The 20,251-nt window shown below is 45.3% G+C and overlaps 1 protein-coding gene across 1 annotated transcript in view; it reads right to left on the bottom strand.

Annotated features, from left to right (window-relative positions):
* MTHFD1L (methylenetetrahydrofolate dehydrogenase (NADP+ dependent) 1 like) overlaps positions 1 to 20,251 on the bottom strand; it is a 169,098-nt gene that overhangs the window by 107,162 nt on the left and 41,685 nt on the right. Inside the window, exons 12-17 of the mRNA XM_037049648.1 lie at positions 13,820 to 13,956; positions 12,316 to 12,362; positions 8,325 to 8,432; positions 7,386 to 7,460; positions 5,897 to 5,999; positions 3,149 to 3,225 (exon numbers count right to left, since the gene is read on the bottom strand). Coding sequence (XP_036905543.1) covers positions 3,149 to 3,225; positions 5,897 to 5,999; positions 7,386 to 7,460; positions 8,325 to 8,432; positions 12,316 to 12,362; positions 13,820 to 13,956 — 547 coding nt within the window. The remainder of the gene's footprint in view (positions 1 to 3,148; positions 3,226 to 5,896; positions 6,000 to 7,385; positions 7,461 to 8,324; positions 8,433 to 12,315; positions 12,363 to 13,819; positions 13,957 to 20,251) is intronic.

The raw sequence follows: 20,251 nt of genomic DNA, 5'->3' as shown, positions 1-20,251 counted from the left end.
GCTTTCTGGCTACTTCCTGACTGAGATTTCATTAGTCATTGGTTTAATGAAAAAATATTACCTGAATGTCAAATGCAACTATATTTAATTATTACATTCTCAATATAACCCATTCCAAACATAAGTGATTTTTCACTGTATGATACTTAGGATTCTCTATACTACCATTCCATGATAAAGAGTACATATAAAAAGGACTAAAAATATTGAGACTTTCTATATTTATTTTTAGAGAGAGGGGAAAGGAAGGAGAAAGAGAGAGAGAGAAACATCAGTGTGTGGTTGCCTCTCATGTGTCCCCTGCCGAGGACCTGGCCCGCAACCCAGGCATGTGCCCTGAGTGGGAATCGAACCGGCGACCCTTTGCTTCACAGATCTGTGCTCAATCCACTGAGCTACACCAGCTAGGGCAGAAATATTCTTAAAATATTACCTGCATAAGTAATAGTTGGAATGAATAATACACATACAAGTTCTTCATTTGTAATCATTACAATTTCAAAATTGTATATCTTGAGCAATATAAAAAAGTGAAATGAACTGAATTAATATAAATTTCATTGTTATTCATTTCAATGACTGAAGGATGTAGAGAGCTGCTCATTTTATTGACTGAGTGATGTAGAGGGCTCATCTTTGTTTTGCAAATAAAATATTTTGAATCATATAAGAGTGTAAGTGTGAGTCTTTTAATTGTTTATAACAAATTTAAACAAATGACATAAAGGCATGTTGGCAACGATGTGAACTGACGTCGCTTCTCTGGAAGGTGATACGGGAATTACATCACCTGGAACCTGCATCCTTTTTGACTCTGCAATTACGGATCTAGGAATTCGTCTTGAGGATGTCATCACGTGAGAATACACGTGAATATGTGTGTGTTGCCTTTGTGTGTATCAGCATACTAATGATAGCTGAATGGCAAATACCCTACGTGTCCATTAACAAGGAACTGGTAAATCCATTGTGATGTTTCTACAAGATGAGATATTCTGTGGTCATTAAAAAGCCATCATATAGCTTTCCCTTTACTGACATAAAAAGATGTCTTCAGTAGGGTCTTATGGTTTAAAAAGAGCAGATGATGTTTTTAAATAATCCCCTTTTATTTAAAAACATTGTTATACATGAAGCAATATAGGATACAACCTTGGACAAGTTACTTAAATAATGTGATGACTTTCCTCATTTGTAAACCAGATTGGCAAATAGAATGTGCTAATAGTGAGCCCACTGACACTGGGCGCGTAATAGGCATTCAGATCAGCGCCCAGTTACAGGAAAAATGCAGAGAAAATGCGAAAGGCCTCCCTTACTGCGCCCGTTTTTTCCCAACGCCCTTCCCAGATGTGACTGTCATCCGTTGGGGTACATCTCACCGGCTTTCATTTTATGCATTTACATCGATGTATGAACATGGACGCTGACTTTTTGTTAACATAAATGGGATTATACCATGTGTCTTTTACTTCACATTTTTGATGTTTTTTTTAACTTTCCCGTTTCACACTGGTATGGGAGCTCTAAGTCTCCCCCATCCGTACGTACTTTATTATTTCCCACTGCCACGCGTCCCCGCGCTGCAGGAGGAGGCACCAAAGGCACACAGCCACCCTACCGGCAGGCACGGGGATTGTTGCACATTTTCACCATGACAAACATGCGGCAACTAATATCCTTCTACAGGTTTCCCCTGCCCATATGCAAATATCCTTCACTTACTCCTTTTTCTTTAACATCGGTAGACCTGGAGTTCAAGTTGTTGGGTCATTGCAAAATTCAATACTAACAAACTGTCATTCAGGAGGTTCTATTATAATTGACACACCCACCAGCTCTGTACGAGAGTCTCCATTTACGTGCCTCCTCCCTAATAGTAAATGCTTCCATCAGTCCACAGGTAAATGTTATTTCACTGGTTTTCAATCGGCAGCTTTATGATTACGTATTGGCATTTAATCTGTCTTGGTAAATTGCCTTTTACTTATTCTGCCCGTGTAGTTAACAAATATTTATTGACTATCTCCTATTACCACATAATCAAATTCTACACGCCCAGAACACAGCAGTGGACAAGAGACAAAAGGCCCTGCCCTATGAGACTCACATTTCAGTGAGGGGAGGCGGAAAATAAGCAGGATGAGTAAGGGTAGCAGGGAAAAGAAAAATGGAGTTTGGGGACAGGCAGCTACAGACACCTTTCCAGGGATGACGCTCCATCAAGTGAGCCACGGAGCTGGGGCCAGGCAACTCCAGTTTTAAGGAGGGTGACAGGAAAGGCCTTAATGAGAGCAATAGTTGAGTATCAATTTGTCGAAGTCCTTTTAATGTTCGGCACATCAATCCTTTGTTTTATATGTATCGCAAGTATTCTCCCCCAGGTTGTCAGTGGTCTTTTAGCGTTTTTGCAGGTCATTTTCTTCATACTCAAGATTCTCATTTTTTACTGTTAGAATGATCTCTTCTTTACACTAAAGTAAAAGTGATTCTTAGTCACTAAGAAAACTTAACAATGCAAAGGTCATAAGTCTAAAACTGTCTTAAAATACACATTGCATCACAGAGAAACCATAACTCAGAGGTCTGCTGGGCCTGGCTAAAAAGCCAGGGAGTGCATTTATACTCCCTCGGCACCATTGCGCCACAGTGGGGGCCCATCAAAGTGGAGGTGGGTGTCATCATTGACCTTCCTCTTTTTCTGGATTTGGATAATGAGGCATTAGCCTTAAAAATTCCTCAGGCTATCCAGCCCAATAATGAGGTGGTGTTTCTTTAGCTTTTAGATCTGAATAATGTGCCTGAGATTTCCACTTTTTAGTTGTCATGCAGACGCAGTTAACAACTGGGCGGGTTGGCAAAAAAATGTGTCAGGGTTGACAAGGGACCTGCTTCAGTGGCTCATCCTGGAAACACAACTAAAGTCACACAAGAAAAGGATGGGAACATAGGACAGGGGACTTCTCAATCCCTCCCAGTTCCTTCCCAGTCCTGCTGTGGGACTGCAAATGACGCCTTGAAATGGTGGGGGCCCCCGGGGCCACTGCAGGGACAGGAAGGAGGAGATAAGGCAGAGAACCAGCTCGGGAGCCACTGCGAACCAATGCTACTAAGGACAGAGCCGCTCCTGTGAAGAAAGGCCACCTACCTGCCGGGAACAGCCCTTCTCTGTGTTTGCCTGCCCGATCGTTATTTTTCGTAGAAATCGGTCATTCGTATCCAGGACTGAAAGAGAAGAGAACACGGTGCTCCATCAGTGAGCACAGACTGGCTGCCCGGTGTGCGCTGGGCACTGTTCTGAGCGCTGGGGGGCAGCGGAGAGCGAGAGACGAGGCCTGGCCTCCCCGGGGGCAGACAGCCCAGAGGGAGGGCACGGGCCGGGACCGAATAAACAAGAAAAGCCAGCTGGTGGTCAGTGCCTCAAGAAGATAAAGGAGGTGAAGTGACAGTGTGTGCATCAGGGCCTTCGTGGGGACGAGGTGCCATTTTTGACTAAGCAGTGAGGAAAAGCATTTCTGATGCGGTGACACATTATGTCGAAACCTGAGTCACCAGCAGGTGTCAATTAAGATCCTCAAAAGGTTAAACACTGAACCACCCCAGGACCCAGCAAGCCCACCTCTACATGTGTTTTCAATAGACTAGAGGGCAGGAGGTTGAACGGATGTTCGTACATCCATGTTTGCAGCCACATCGTTCGCAATAGCCCACAGGTGGAAACAACCAAGTATCCAACGGAGGAATGAAAAAGCAACATGTGGTAGACACATCCAGTGGAATATTATACAGCCACAAAAAGGAATGGACCTTGGATTATATGCTCCAACATGGATAGACGCTGAAAACGCTAGGATGATGAAATACACTGGCAGGAATATTACTGTATGATCCTATCTAGAACAGGAAAATTCACAGAGACAGAAAGTAGAACAGGGGTTCCCAGGGGCTGGCAGAAGGGGTGTTATTGTTCAGTGGGTGCCGAGTTTTTGTTGGGGATGATGAGAAGGTCCAGGTGTAGCCAGTGCTGATGGTCACGGGGCGGTCACGGTCAGCCTGGTGGATGTATTCAACGGTATTAACCACGCACTTATGATGGTTCCAAAATCTCCACAATGTTGTTACTTTTATAATTAAAAAAACATTTTTACAAGTTTCCAAAGAGATTTGACTTTCCTGTAGTTTGGGAGACAGACAACTATTACCAGCACAGCAACTGTGGATTATTTGGGGGGTGCTTTTGAGTTTAGAAAGCACCCCTGTGTTGCTGCGGGCCTCTGCAAGGGGGAGGAGGGAGTTATGACTCCATTTTACAGAGGAAACTGAGTCAGTCGTTTGTAGGAAGTTGGACAGCTCATAAGTGGTAGTGCCAAGATTCAACGTCTGGCTTTGTCTCCCCACCTCACGGTCTGTGGAAAACACTAAGTGCTTCATGAGCTATTTGAATGGACGCCCAGAAGGAAGCTTCATAAAGGCGAGGGCCTGGGCGGTGTCCGGGATGGCCCGGGCAGGGAGCCGAGGTGGGGCCGGCTGGGCCAGTGCAGGTGGAAGAACGTAGGCCCACCAGTCTGGGAAGAAGGCAGGGAGCAGACAGGGGCCTGCCGAGGGCCACGGTGCAGTGGTCCTCCCAGCCAAGTCGCGTGATGGCAATTTTATCCCACGGGGGATGGGGGACATTGTGTCACACGGGACTGAACTAGGCAGTGACAGGGCAACATGTCTACAATACGAACCTACTGAACTGGGGGATGGAAATTGAAGCACGAATATCTATTAAAAGGTAACACATGCCCTGGCTGGTGTAGCTCAGTGGATTGAGCACGGGACTGCGAACCACACGATTGCGGTTCGATTCCCGGTCAGGGCACATGCCTGGGCTGCAGGCCAGTTCCCAGCCAGGGACTCACGAGAGGCAGCCATACATTGATCTTTCTCTCCCTCTCTCCTTTCCTTCCCCTCTAAAGATAATAAATAAAATCTTTAAAAAAAAAAGGTAACACAATACCTCAGACAGCTGATAAAAACGGAAGTGGGCACAAATGGGAGAGTGGGTGGGCAGGGCTGAGAAGGGCCACGCAGGAGGGACCAGGAGCACGTACCACTGAACCCTCTGTCATGCCTCTGCCCTCAGCAGGTGCTACTGCCCCAATCCTGGCAGTGTGACCATCTCCACTTCCATCTCCAAAGGACGGAGGCCCAGAACGTGCGTGTGGCTTGCTCAGGGTCGTGCAGGACGTGAATGGAAGGGCGGAGAGACACACAGAGGGCTCGACTCCATGTTTAGCGCCTTTTTCCTCTGCCCCCTCCTGGTGGGGCGCAGTGTGGGGGGAAGGGGGTGGTGTCCCAGTTAAGGGGGAGCCGGGAAGGCCAGGACCAGGACGGAGAGGATGGGGGGACTCCCTCTGCAGTGCATTCCAGGTGTTGAGAGTATTCTAGTAACCAGCTGGAAGCATGTGCTACACTCAGAGAAAAAATTCAGAACTGAATATATGAATTTAAGAGCTGCTTGGAGTGGAGCTAAGAAAATAAGAGGAAGAAATTAGAGTGGTGAGTAGAGAGAACAAATAAGGAGAAGCACAGACTTAAAAAATATCTAGACTAAGAGGCCAGAGAAGAAAGAGATGAAGAAGGAACTTAAGCAATGTTCCTTGGGCGTGCGGAAGGCGTGAGAGTGGATGAGACGGAGCCTGGACGGAGCAGTTGGTTGAAGGAGAGCAGCCTTCTCTCCTACACAGGCTACAGAGATGAGAGACACAGAGATGGGAGACAAACAAATGGGGGGGGGGTGAGACACAAGCTGGGTGGATGAACAATGGGAAGGAAGGAAACCGTGTCTGTGAAACTGTAGAGCTTCCTTGGCCCGTCGTCGCCACCCCCCCCATCTAGGGTCAGCGCCCACCTCTCTGCCACGTGATGGTGGAGGGGTCGATGTCCAGACGGGCGAATTTACTTATTTCCTCTTCTGTCAGTGCACCTGGTTCAGTCTTGTTTATCCCCAGCTTCTAATGATCAAGAAGAAAAAGTGTGCCAAGTTTTGGAAGGAACAGAAATCAAGATGCAACCAAAATGGTCTCTCTCTACTTTCTCCATGACTAAGAGTCTTTTTAAAAACTGAACTTGAACTCTGAGTAAACTGAGGGTTAAGTCACCTCATATAACCCAATACCTCCGAAGTGGAAAACCCTGAAGTTTGTAATATACCCTTAACGCGATAGATCTGGAAATGCCACGCGGTCGGTGGCACCCAAAGAGCACAGGCTGCCTCTGCTGAGGGTCTCGGCCGCTCCCCGTGGCCGCCGTGTGCTGTGCTCAGAAGGGATGTAAACCACAGCCTATAAGACCGATGCCCCAGTTCCCAGTTCTTCGTTTCCAGGACAAATACCAACAATTCAAGTAAACTTTATGCCTGTGTTTTCAAACCTAGTTATTTCTAATTCACTGCAGGAAAAAAAATCCATTGAAATTGATAATGTATCTACTTCTACAAGGGAAACATTCTGAGACAATGGCTTTTAATGAAGAAGTGGAAGGAAAGAGTCTGGGCCAGAAACTCTCTATGCTGCAGCTGCAGAGGACCACGATGCGGACCTTCCAGTCAAGCCCAGGGATGGCAGTTTTGTCCCACACGGGTCGGGGGAGAAATGTGCCACACGGGACTGAGCTAGGAGGGTATCTTGTGTGTTGTTCTCGACAAACCCACTTGGTTGAGCATGAAACAAGGGGGCAAATTTTTAAAATCAATTATCACCAAATAGTGCCGATAATTTACACCATTAAAGTTAGTTTTTAGTCTCTGAAAAAAAATGAGGGGAAATGTAATGAGATTAGTAAAATAAGCCACAAATAGTACTGGAAAATAGTAATGTGGGTAAGAAAATAGTAATGTGGGTAAGAATTACGATTGCTGAGTATCATGTGGACTATAATTGAAAAGTAAAAAAAAAAAAAACACAAATAAAAATAAATACAGCAAAAAAAAAAGATTGCTTAGTATCTTGCTGCAACAAAAACTTAAGTAGATGAATTTTCAAAGGCTGTATCTTATTTCCTAGAAATTGGGGAAGTTTCATGAAACAGGACTCTCGGAGGTTCTCGTTTGTTCATGGACTAGGGCCCTCTGGGCCCAGGGCAGGCCTCTGGCTTTCACAGAGGAAGAAGAACGTGAGGCCTGATCCGGCCACCCACCCTCTGGTGTGGGATCCAGGTTGCAGGCTTCCAGCCCTTCTCTCTGTCTGCTGTAACTATTCTGTCTCTTAATCATTTACTACTTCACAGAGTGTCTGAAAACCAAAAAAAGTGAACCAAGTTCAAAACTTCTGGCTTTGACGATGATTCTGATTTGTCTCTAGGATATTTCCTTTTCATGGGACCACTCACTGGAGACTTACTTTCAGTCGAGCGAGTTGAATGTCTGAAAATTCTCGAACACCATTCACTAAAGGAACCAGGCGATTATACAGGGCCTAAGAACACAAAAGCAAAAATAAAACCCCATAAAAGTTTAAGGGCCAACCCTGAGCCTGGACTATTCATGGGATACAACAAAGTTCATTACATTTATAAGCAAACTGTTTAGATTAGGGACCTTATTAAAATTCTTGGCTAAGATAAGCAATGCAGCTTTAAGCTCTGTCTTGTTCAGAAATCTGACTACATCTGACATAATGCACATTGCTAAGAGTTTGCATAAACAGATATTTCTTGATCTACAGCCTTATAACTATCAAATTAATATTTATCAGAGTTTGGCTTCAAAAACACACCAGAAAGTTACTTTAATTGGAGGTAGTCGGGACCTCTGCAAAAGTGCCAGAAAGCCCCACTTTTATGCATGTCTAGTATCTGAGGAATTCGCACCCAGTATCCTGCTCCTCTCAGGTGCATGGTTTGCCTCTCAGGCCACGTGCACCTGAAGCCATCAAGGGGGTCAGGCCTCTTTAACAGCCCACCCAGGGCAGCTGCATGTAACCAGTCTTACAAAGCTCTCTCTCCAATCTCTTTAGTGTAGAACAGAGGTTAGGCCTATGGACACAGTGAAGAGAAGTAGCCCACCAACTAACTACCTTTGAAACTAAAGACCCGTCTTAACGACTATTTGGCTTAAAAAGTAGGATTAACACAATCCTCTCAATGAGTGGTCATGAACTCACTCGGGAACCTGACCAAAATAGGGACCCTTCCCCCAAGGAATAAGGACACATACACATTCATAAAATTTTGAATAAAATTTCGGGGAGTTTACAGACGCCAGAAGTTCTCTAGAGGCTCTATAAGAATCCAGGGATCTTCAGACAAGAGTACCCCGGGCCACCCAGAAAGCCTCTCACCTTATCAGTTTGAGTGTTTTCATGCAAAATCCTCGTGTCTATAGCAGCCGCCAGCAAGTTGTTGGCAGCGGTGATGGCATGGATGTCCCCAGTCAAGTGAAGGTTGAACTACAAACGAAACGAAAACATCTTCCTACTTGTTTTAAACAACCGTGGCAGTATTCAAGGCTTTCTGAATAAGTAAAATATTATGTGAGTTACATAGCCTTATATTGAGCTGGCCCCTAAAACAGCCTAAACCAGCAAACCAGTGCCAGGGTCTCCCGCTCGACAACGGAGAACTCCTGGACGGAAATCTGCCGCAAATTTTCTTCTTTTCGCAGGTGAAGGGTGAAGCATTCTGATGGACTTAGTGATGAGTTTCCTCAGTTTGTTTCCCTTATGGTGTTTTCATTTTTATGCATTATTTTATGAGTTACAAAGGGCATTGTATCAAATATACTTTGGAATGAGGCAGGGCATGCAATAGACAGTAACAACAAAATAATATAAAACATGACAAAGTCTGAGAAATAGGAAATACATTGTTCTCACAACTCGATTCTGCAATTTTCTTTCCAGTCTTATGTGCACACATGAGTAAGATTTGTAAAATCAGCATGCTTTTAATTTGGTACCTGCTTTTTAATATAACGTATTATTATGGAATAATCTTGTTTATGTACAGTTACAATTTATAGGGGCCGTGTAATTCAGCAGATGTACCAAAATTGTTCCGTCTCCCTTGCCTGGTAATTTACGTGGATCCCAAGTTTTCACTTTTGCAAATAAGTATATAATTATTTTAAAAATACATGCAAACCACTTTTTGAAAAAACAATCAATTGCTAATAAGTGATCTATTTCCAGCAGTGTGGTCCCGGGGTTAAAAGATCTCAGTAATATCACCACACTGCTTCTTGAAAGGGCTGAAGGGCCACCAGATAAAACCACCAGATCAGTGACCTCAGCAACAAGATGACCTTTGGGCTGAAACAGCGAGTTAATTTATTTTAGAAACTGGGGTTTTGTTTTAAGTCACATTTTCGGTTGTTGGAAGAACTAACACTTCTACTTTCCAGTTAAAATCTTATTTTATAACAAAACTTTTGCACTTAGTGTTAATAGAACTGGCATTTTTTAATATCATTAGTCTTCAAAATATAACTTGATATCCTGTTATTAAGACATTTAAGTTTTCTCCCTTCATTTCTTTAATGCTATAAACTGCAAAGGTAAAAAAGGTAAATGGTTTTTTAAATTAATTCTTTGCACATACAATTTTTCCTTAGGATAAACTAAAAATGAATTTATTTGAGCCAAAGGGTATAAATATTTTTAAGGCTACTGATACATATTTCTAACTCCCCTCCAGAGAAGTTTTACCAATACTTTTCAGCAGTGTATAAAAGTGTTCTTCAGGCCCTGGCTGGTGTGGCTCAGTGGATTGAGGGCAGGCCTGTGAACTAAAGGGTCACTGGTTCAATTCCCAGTCAGGGCACATGCCTGGGTTGCAGGCCAGGTCCCCAGTGGGGTGGTGCGCAGAGGCAACCACACATTGATGTTTCTCTCCCTCTCCTCCTTCTCTTCCCCTTTGTCTAAAAATAAATAAAATCTTAAAAAAGAAAGTACTCTTCAGCCTCTCTGTGCCAAAATTTGATATTACTACTATTTTTAAAAAATCCATCTCTGTCCATTTGATAAGTAAAATGATCACTGATAATAGTTTTAATGTAGATTAATTGGATCATCAATGAAGATAAACATTTCTTGGTTAACTACTACTTCTTTTCTGATATTTCTATTGAATCGCGTGCCCCCTTTAGAATTGTGATACAGATTTTTCTTTCCGACTATCTATCTGGTATCCACTTGGATGTTCACAGGCCCCCACCAGGACTCCTCTGACCACCTCAGGCCCAGCCCCACACCCACCGTATCCCTGGTCCTCCACTTCAGTAAATGATTCTACAGACTTGCTCCACCCACTAACATGGATATCATCCTTGCATCCTCACCTTTTCTCACTGCCTATGTCTCATTCTGCAAATATCAGGAACCAAGTCTTAAATCACTGTCATCCTTTTTTTCCCATCCTCGCTGCCACCATCCAGGGCTAGGCCACCAACACCCTTTCTCTGGGCTACTTGCCCAGTCTCCTTGCTAGACTCCTGCGTCCATTCCGGCCCACATTGATCTATTGCCGGTACAGAAGCCAGAGCGATTTTTAGAAAACCCTGTCCAGATCCCTTTAACGGCAGCCCATGCGACTTCAAATCATGTCCAGCCTCTTGCCCGTGATCTTCAATAGCAGGAGAGAGCTGGCCCCTGCCTGTGTCTCTACCTCGGCTCTCTCCACATCCCACTGGCCCATGGGCACATGCTTGTGTCTTCTTGTTCCCTGAACCGGCCAGACCCTCACCTGCCTCAGAGCTTTCCCACAAGCAGGTCCCATTGCCTGGACTGTTTTCCCTTATTCTACAAGGCTGGCTGGCTCCTTCTCCCACTTCAAGTCAGTATTTTCACTCACAATTCACCAATCCATTTGGAATTCTCTTCTAATACTTTCCCATGGTCTCCTATTAAGTTCCGGCACGCCCTGTCTGTTCATGCACTCCGTCGACAAACATCTCCTGGGTGCCAAGTTCTGTGCTCAGAGTTGGGGTCGAGAGCTGAAGAAGAAGTTTGTTCCTCGAACTCCAGGAACAAACCAACTGCTCGCCTGTCTGACCTACCTGGCCACCATGAAGTAGTTCCAACTGTCTTATGCCTTCCTTAAGTTTGGCCCAACTCTGAGCCATGCAGCTGAGGCCATATGACAGCGGGACACCAACGCCCTCTCAATATTTGCTGGCTAAACCCTGAGCAGTTCCCCTGGGCATGGTCTGCACGCTCAATCCCCAACCTGGCCCCCTGGCTCTGGCTCTTTCGGCTGGAGAATATTACTCTCAGCATTGCCTGAACTATTCTTTCTCACACCAGCCCAGATAATTGAAGATTATCCAGGCCTCTCTGGGTAAACATCTTTCCTAGTCCTTTGACAAAACCGACAAGTCTCTCCTAGTGAGCATCAACTATTGCTGGGCACTCCACTAAATGCTGGGGCCTGGAGGCTCGAAGTCACCACAGCCGACCAAACCAGATGGAGGCAGACACTGAGTACGAGGGAAATCAGTGCTGGAACAAAACCCGGGAGTACGTGCTGGGCAGGGAGGGCAGAAAAGGGAAGACCATTCTAGGGCAGGAGTATGCGAGGAATGTGACGGCCTGGGACCCGAGACAGTGAGATAGGGGAGAGACGGCAGGCAGCAACCCAGGAGGACCTGCCCCTCTGTGCTGGGTGTGCAGGGACGGCCTAACTATTGACATGTACCGGACAGGGATGGGACCTGCTCAGCCTTGGGTTTGGGGAAGGATTCTCAGGGCCTGGACTGGGAAGCTGATGCAGACAGGAGAAGCGATGAGAGCTGGTCACTGGTTAGACACAGGAGACAAGGGAGGGTTGGTTGGGGGCCGAGGGGTTCATCAACACCACTGGCCTTTCTGGCCCATTCTGGGGGGACGATCTGACTTTGGGGTCTCAATTTACAGAGTGAAGACTCCAAGCCCTCCTGAACTTGGCAGTGTAAATAGTGACTGATGGAGAAACAGGTCTGCTTCCTCTTGTCCAGAACCCTTGAAGCCAGAGGGTTTTGGGATTCAGAATTTTTTGGAATTTAGAGACATGATGTGATGTACATATAATTTACCTATAAAATACCCCAAGCAAGGTCTAGGTCAGTGTCCATTCATTGAAAACAGCATCTCTAAGAGCAAAATATATGAATATTTACACCAAGTGGCACAGACAAGACCCATAGGTAGCTCATAATAATAAATGTTGGATTTTAGTTTTCAAAGCCTCTAGGACGCTGGAGTTGAGCACTGTGGGGCTGTGTTTATGGAAACACACAAAAAAAGTGCCAGGAAGGAAAAACAGTGACACATGACACGTGTCCCTTTGAGATCTTACCTCCTCCATGGGAATGACCTGGGCATAGCCACCGCCTGCAGCTCCTCCTAGACAACAGAGCAGGCACCATTTAAAACGAGTCACCGAGTTCAGCTACGCAGAGGAACAACAGAGCCCCAGGGACGCAGCTCCCCAGACCCAACAGGGAGGCACGTGCCTCCAAGGCAGTGAGAGACACGAACCTTTATCCAGGTAGGACAGAGGGGGAAAGAACACTCACACTATGTCCAACTGCAATTTAAGGACTTCAGTTTTCTCTTAAAAAAAAAAAAAAGGTACAAATAAGAGCAAATGCCCTTGCAGCAGACTGAGATTATCTCACAGGTGTGTTCTTAGGTCTGTGTGGCTGCGCTTCGTGAAAGCTGCACGTGCACTGAAGTGGCAAGAAACTTCGTTACACAAAATTCACCTGAGAAACTCAGCCTAACACATTATAAACTTCTGTTTATTTTAGATAGTAATGTTTATGATTCGCCTTGCTGCTTATTCTTCAAAGTTATAAAACTATTACATAAAAAATGTATTTTTCCTAAAATAATAAGAATGCCTTCCATGTCCATACCATTTTATAGTGTACTCTGTCTTTTCTACACTCTCTCATTTGGTCCTTTCCTTAACCTGGTAAGCCTGGCTTGTGCCTTTTTACTCTTTTTTACAAATACAGCTCAGAGGGGTCAGACTGGCTAATGGTCACACGGCAGTAAGGGACACGTCCATGAACAAAACCTTGACCTTCTTGCTCCAAGCCTAGTGTTCATTCCACTATATGATGTCTGACATTCTGAGTTATCAGTACTTAATGAGTTAGCAGTTATTAATAGTTGCAAGAGTAATATAAATACACTGCTAAAACCCACAAAGTGTCAAGAACAGTCCGCAATTAAAGTAATAGATGCTATTGTAAAGGGAGGTGGAGGATGATTTCGTGACAACTCAATGAAGAAAGAGCAGTGAATGGGATGGTGCCAACCACAGCCAGTGGGGAATTCCATCCCATCTCGGTCCACAGCCGGTCGGGGTCCAGAGCTCCCTGCGCCCCGCAAGCAACTCCAAACACGAGGAGACCAGGGGTCTGACCAAAAGGGTCTCTGCCTCCATGGAAAGACCTCTCACCGCGGTTGGGATGATAAAACACCCGTATAAACGGCGGAGTTTCAAAGTCTCTTGGCCAAAGAAGGTTCTGATGAAACAGAAGGGTTCTGCTGAAGTCTGGACTCCGGAGCAGGAGACCTGCCACTGTTCAGGAAACCAACGGGACGGACTTCCCAGAGAGGTTACACTCAAACCCCCACTGCAGCGCCCTCTGCAGGAGGGCCAACTCGGGGTGACTTCCTCCTACGGAGTGTGGAGGGGGCGGTGCATGTAGGGATAAGATGCGCTAGTTCCTCTGATAAGTCTTAATTCCACATCTGTTGATGATGCTCGCTTTAAACTTTTCTTGAAGATTTTACCCCCCCCCCCCAATTTTGCTCTGAAAGCTGTACTAGCTGTTTACGTGAAGTACCTTTAACTCCGAAAGTTGGCCCCTGGGAAGGCTGCCTCAGACAGGCGAAGGAGTTGATGTTCAGGTGTGCGGTCAGCGCCTGCACCAGCCCAACTGTAACCGTGCTTTTCCCTTCGCCGAGAGGGGTGGGCGTGATCCTGATTGGGGAGAGAAAACAGTGAGTGACTCTAACAATATTCCTATAGACAATCTATGCGAAATAATCTTACGGGGACCAACGCCAAATCAGAGGATATTAGGAGAGAATATTCCATTTCAAAGTCCACCTAATCCATTTTCTTGAACCATTATGGTCCACCCACAGCACACAGGTCGGGCTTAGGTTACATCAACGCACAGACACAACTGTACCGGGAGGCCAAGAAGAGAATTCATTGGGCAGTGGCGCTAATAACGTCAACCTTGAAAAACCACAGAGAAAAACTGTCCAACAAAACGGTTTCAAAAATCAAGCTCATGCATGTTGTTTCCTGCTGATGGGTAATCTGGCATTTGCTCCTGCAGGGCCATTTCCTGGGACATAACGTGGGCACAGGGCCTAGCTCAATGGTCCTGTGGGACCTAACTCACTCTCAGGACTAGAAGGGATCCTCACACGCCCCACTTATCCATCTCCTTCTGGACACCGGTGCCCAGGCCGGTCCCCACCATGTGTGAAAACAAGCAGCCATGGGAGCTCATTGCCTCCAGAGTGGCTCTTCGCTTCCAGCAGCTTCTACCGCTAGGAAGTTCTCTGCCCTGAAAAGGAGACACCTGCATTCCGGTAGCCTCCTACCTTCTTGGTTGCAGACTCACTAAGCCTCATCCCTTCCCACACCTACAAGAGACCCTCAAATACATAGAAAAAGTCCAAAGCTCCTCAGCGCTCTATGGAGATCATCTGTGCTTTGGGGAGCTCATCGTTGGCTATGACACCCTGCAGAGCCGAACAGTGCATGTGCAGATGTAACAATATCACAGTACTATGTGATAGGACAGGCAGGTATGTACCACATCCCCACATAAAACCCCATAAAATTATTCCTTAGCGTATTCTAACCACTGTGACAAGTTTTAAAAACTATTACTTGGGCTTACAATATTGTCTTCTGTGAGTCAGATTGTCCAGGATACTCAACCAAAACAAAACTGATATTAGTTTTCTAAACTGCAAAATCTAGTGATATGACCACAGAGAAGTAATGCCCTTACATACATTGTCCTCAACTATCTCAGACCACCAGAGCCATGCAAGCAACCATTCACTCAGCAAATGTGTATTAAATACTAGTATGTGTCAGGCTACTAGACCCTGGGGACATGCTGATGACCAATGTGGACTATATCACTGCCCACACACAGCTCATGATTGATGAGATGCATGGACAGATCAATCAGCAATTATAATGACTGTGATAAGCATGAAGACAGAGGGAATAGGGCAATACTTGTATTGTGAGAACACATGAAAGGAGGATCTAACTAGATCTGGAACATCAGGGAAGGCTTCCTGGAGGAAGTAATATCTCAACTGAGACCTGAGAAATAAATATAGTTAGACAAAATTGACGGTAGGTTTGGGGCTGTCAATATGCTACGCTCTGTGTTATATTTATTGGGTTAATTATTTTTATTCCCACTTGAAAAATGAGGAAACTGAAGCACAAGGAGTTTAAGTTACTTGCCCAAGGACACACAATTAGTGGAACTGGAAATCAAACCCGGGCAAGTATTCTGACCTCACGAGGTTACTTCTGTGGATGGAAATCGTTAGCTATAATTAGTCATTTAAAGCATGGGAATGGGTAAGATCAGTCAATGAGAGTGAACAGAGTAAGAAAAAAAGATCACAAAATTGTTAAGAAGGTTTTCTCTTATGGAATAGTCAGAAGAGAGAGCAGAGGAAGCCAAAAGAGCAGCATAATGTAAAGAGGAGGAGGCAGGGTGCAACACGGAGTCTCAGGAAAAAACCAAGGACGTGTCCAGAGTCTGACGAGGTCTGAAGCCCGGTGAGGACTGAGAAGCAGCCCCTGGATTTAGCAGCAAAGTTGCTGGCAGGGAGCTGGGGGAGCAACCCTCAGACACCCTCAGACACCCCCAGCCACACGAAGCCTGGTCGCACGAAGGCTCAAAGTTACGTGAAGGTGTTTATGCTTTGAGTCAACTTCCTACTTAACTGAGCACTCACAGTTTGCAAAGGAGTTGGTGGTTTACTTAAACTTCACACGAAGGGTTACATTTTCAGTCCCAAGGATGTGCTCACGGAGCTGCCAGAGACAGCCAAGAGCAGACCCGCCCAGGGATGACCTCCTCAGAACTACCGCTCACCATCCAAGTCTTAATTAGAAACACAGGACTGTTAGCTTTCTGCCAATGGTTACAAGTCAGGAAAAGGCGAAAGTAGGAAGTATTTACTGGGGGGCAGTAAAAGGAGAGCCACAGTAAAAACTTATTCCACCGCGTTTCTGCGTATGGCATCAAAGTGTGGTTTAGTCACCATCCCCATGCCCTCCGCTCAGCTTCCCAGTTATCAAGTCAACGCAGAAAACAAGCTGCGTGTCGACCTAATTTCTTTTTCTATAAGAACCGAGAGTTTGTGGATGGAGAGCTGTGACTTTTGTTCATTATTTTCCTCAACTGCCCCCGATCTGCTCCCCCTAATACTCGGCATTTATCATGTGTTTATTCTATACTTTGCCAGAGGGCGTTCCTCTGAACCACCTGACACGTCTGGTTCGCATACTGGCCATGAGCTTGCTCAGGTGAAGGATTACGCCCAATGTCACTGCATTCCTGTCTCCCGACCAGGGCACAGAGGAGCACAAAACAGTTGACAAGGGGCTTTTAACACCTTTTCTGAGACAAATGTTTACAACACCCATTATAAAAACTTACTGAAGGGCTCCGTGACTACTTGGAGACGATATGAAAGAAGCCTACCACTTACTCAGAGGTCAGCTAGATTGCTTGTACGGTGGTAAAACTCCAAATCTAGAATCTTGTTAACCAGCGTTATTGCCATTGGCCACGGGTCTAATTGTGAACTCCAACACTGGATGTTCAAACAGCACACCAGTGTATGTCACTCAGCCAGGTGTCGTCATGAGGGGAAGGGCTTTTTAAAAAGGCTTTTATTATCTAATGATAAATCCCTCGTCCTTTTGGTTGTGTCTCCATCATGTGTTGCGGAGGTCAACAGTCCAAAGGTCCTGTCACTGAGGTGTCTTCTGAACACCTCTGTTCAATTTTGCAAGAAACACAAATAAAAGCAAAACTCATAGATATTTTAAATAGTTACCTAAGGCAGAAAAGCACACTGTTAGAAAAGCCAATAAAGGTTACTTTCTCACAGACCAAAGTAAAGGGTTGAAAACAGTAAAAAAACAAAACAAAAACAAAAACAAAGTAAAAAGAAGCAAATCAAGTGTTTGGCACTCCACAGGAAAAAAAAAAGTGACATGAATAATTTAAATTTTCCTTTCATGTGAAATTTATTCTCTTCACAGACCGATCTGGGCTTATTTTTTAACTGCTCTGTTTAAGTAATTCAGAGATGTTCTAGAAGCTTCTGCACAGAAATCGGTACAGGGCCCATGGAGACCGCTCCTGCACACACATTCAACGCCCCACAGCTGCACTCCGAGTCAAGTTCTCAAACACATTCCTTTTCATTAGTGTAACTGGGAAAATATGTAAAACTCAAGAGCCCCTCGGATTCCTTCGGCACACTTCCCTGAACGATTCCCAGGACTTTTCGTTTTGTCAGGCAGAGCAAATAAAGTGATATGTAGGTGTAAATACCATGCGATGTGCAGCTGATGAAATACAGATGATTCTGACAAAATAAGGAATTCTAAAGTTTGAAGAATAGCCTTTTAAAACAAATTAATCTGTTCTGCATTTGGGTCGTTAACAACAGAAAAAAATGTTAAGCCGTTGTTTTATCCATTCAGCCCACTGTCAATATATTTAAATTGCATCCACACATAAATTGGAATGTACAATAACAAATAGGTTACTTCGGTGTATTAAAAAGGTTTATTATTCGTGGGCATCTGAATTCTAAAGCATGGGGAAAGCTGTACATTACAGTGTTCAGACAAAGGCGCCGGCCCCAAAGAGGTGTTTACAGCCTGATCTCACCGTGTACGAAGGGCAAATGCATGGATCAAATCCTGGCTGGAACTACAGGGATTTCTAACACTTCTGAGTAATGAGAAAGTTAGTTTTCTCCTTCTTTGATACTCTTCTTTATATTAAATTTTTAAGCAATGAGCCAACATTATTTTCAGAATTTTTTTAAAAAACCTTTCAGAAAACGTCTCCATTTCATGGAGGGATTATTTGTATTTCTAAAGAGGTGTATAATGGTTTGATAATGTCACTTCTCCATGACTGACTTGATCAAAAGTACAAAGGTGGAGGTAAAAAAGTCTGTTTTAAACTAATCTCAAACACCCAGCTATTAAAGGATTAGATACCAAAGGCAGATCACAGACTTAAGTATCATTGTTGTGTTGATGGGGGAGGTTTATTGCCCCCTCAGAGAGATAAGGACAGTACGTTACATGTTTTCTAAAGTCCTTCAAGTTCTGCTACAGACGCATATGTATCTCGAAATCCTACCCTCACAGCTTTTTTGAAAAGAACACAATTTAATTTTTGTTCCAGGTATTTTGCTCAGTAAGGAAGCTATACCACGATTTCACAAAAGAGCTGATCTCTTTGGGATAAATGTGTACTAGAGAATTCAGGTTTAATACTCATTTCTGTCTACAACACGGCAGCCTGGCTTCTTCAGCTCAATGGCCCACATAAGTATTAGCGAGAGATGCCGCACAGCAGCGCTCTCCTGGCTGCGGGCCGACGTGTAGCTGTAACCACTAGCCATGTCACTAGTCATTCTCCAGTGCGTGGCTGGAGGCCAGGCTCTGAGAAATTGGACTTCAAGTCAGGGACCTGACAGGGACCAGCAGAGCTTGTATTAGAAGCATCAATTCTGTGTTCCCAGCTAAGGGCAGGGCCATGTCTACACTAGTGTTTTTATGCCCAGTACTGAGATGCCCCAAACAGAGTAAACCACAGCCAGTCCATATGAAAAAACGCTGCATGACTGTCCCTTCGTAAACTGAGTTTTCCTCAAGTCCTCCCACCCTGAACAGGGTGAGATATCCAGCAAACCCACCCACTGGGAGAAGGAAACGAAATCCGTGGGTAAGATGTGGCATTTGCTTTGGAAGTTCTCAAGGTCCAAGTTTGTTTACTCACTGCTAACAACCTGCAAGGAACATTCGTCTGCAAAGCAACACTGACTAGAGGCATGCCGCCGACCCAGGAACCTTCTCCCCTGCCCCCTGGTCAGCAGGCTGCTTCCACAGACTGGCCTGGAAGGGCCTGCAGGTGGGACTAACACCTCTCAGCAAGGGCTCTCCTGCAGCACAGCTCAGACGTTGGATATTAGGGTTCGGATGGGGATGTCCTAGGTTGGAAAGAACCCCATTAAGGTCGGGAGTCCAGCTCTAAGGGAGCCGGGAGCCTGGAGGAGAAGGCTTAAGCCACAGGCAACCGATGCGCTGCGTGCAACCAGGTATAAATTCCTCCAAACCACAGTGCCTCTGAAAGACCCTGGCAGCCAACTCCTCTTACAAAACAGTAACAGAAGGAGCTGAAGAAAAAGGGGAGTGGGAAGGGGGAAGAGCAGGGAGAGGAGACATGAAGCAATTACTGTATCATATCATCATTATGCATGATATCTGGATTTTGTTTTGCAGTTTTATCTTCATTCATAGTTTTGAAACACTGAATTCACTCTTCAGTGAATTCCTAGGAACTAAAAATCCCTAGGAAAAATCTAGGCATTTTTCTTAAGGAGACAGGACAAATGAACAAATAAATACACAGGCCCAAGGCTGGCAATTTTAGCAGTTTATAATGGCCACAAGTGATACACAGTTTAATTCCCAGCAATAGAGAATTGGTTAAATGACTTACAGGACATCCCTGGGATGTTTCGAGTCTTTTTTCTGCCTTCACAGACTCGAAGCACGAGAAACACGCTGTGCTATTGCCAGGGGCTGGGCCCTAGACGTGTTTCTCAGTGCTGGGAAGATGTGGGCCACGGAGCCCACCCCCATCATCTCAGGCACTTCTACCCCTCGCTCCACCTGTGGCCCCCTCCCCGGGCCCTTGAGGAATCTCCATGCAGGCAGTGAAGTGGTGTGTAGTCGTGGAAAACGCTGACGCGGCTCTGCACTGACTGTGGGGAGTGGCATGCCCCGCTCACTGCTGCACAGTCAAGTCACTGCGGGCAGAGCCGTGTGGGCGGTCTCGCTTCTGAGCGGCTGTACCTACGTCACGATGGTCTCAAAGGTGAGCAGCTGCTTCTTCCGGGTGCCAGGGTTTGGGATGTTTCACGCTCTTGCTCACACTTTCTGTAGTATGGAACTATTTCTC

This window comes from Sturnira hondurensis, unplaced genomic scaffold (assembly GCF_014824575.4).
Source record: "Sturnira hondurensis isolate 20B ecotype Veracruz unplaced genomic scaffold, ASM1482457v3 Scaffold0000167, whole genome shotgun sequence".
Classification (NCBI taxonomy): domain Eukaryota; kingdom Metazoa; phylum Chordata; class Mammalia; order Chiroptera; family Phyllostomidae; genus Sturnira; species Sturnira hondurensis.
This window is presented reverse-complemented; position numbering and strand designations above follow the sequence as displayed.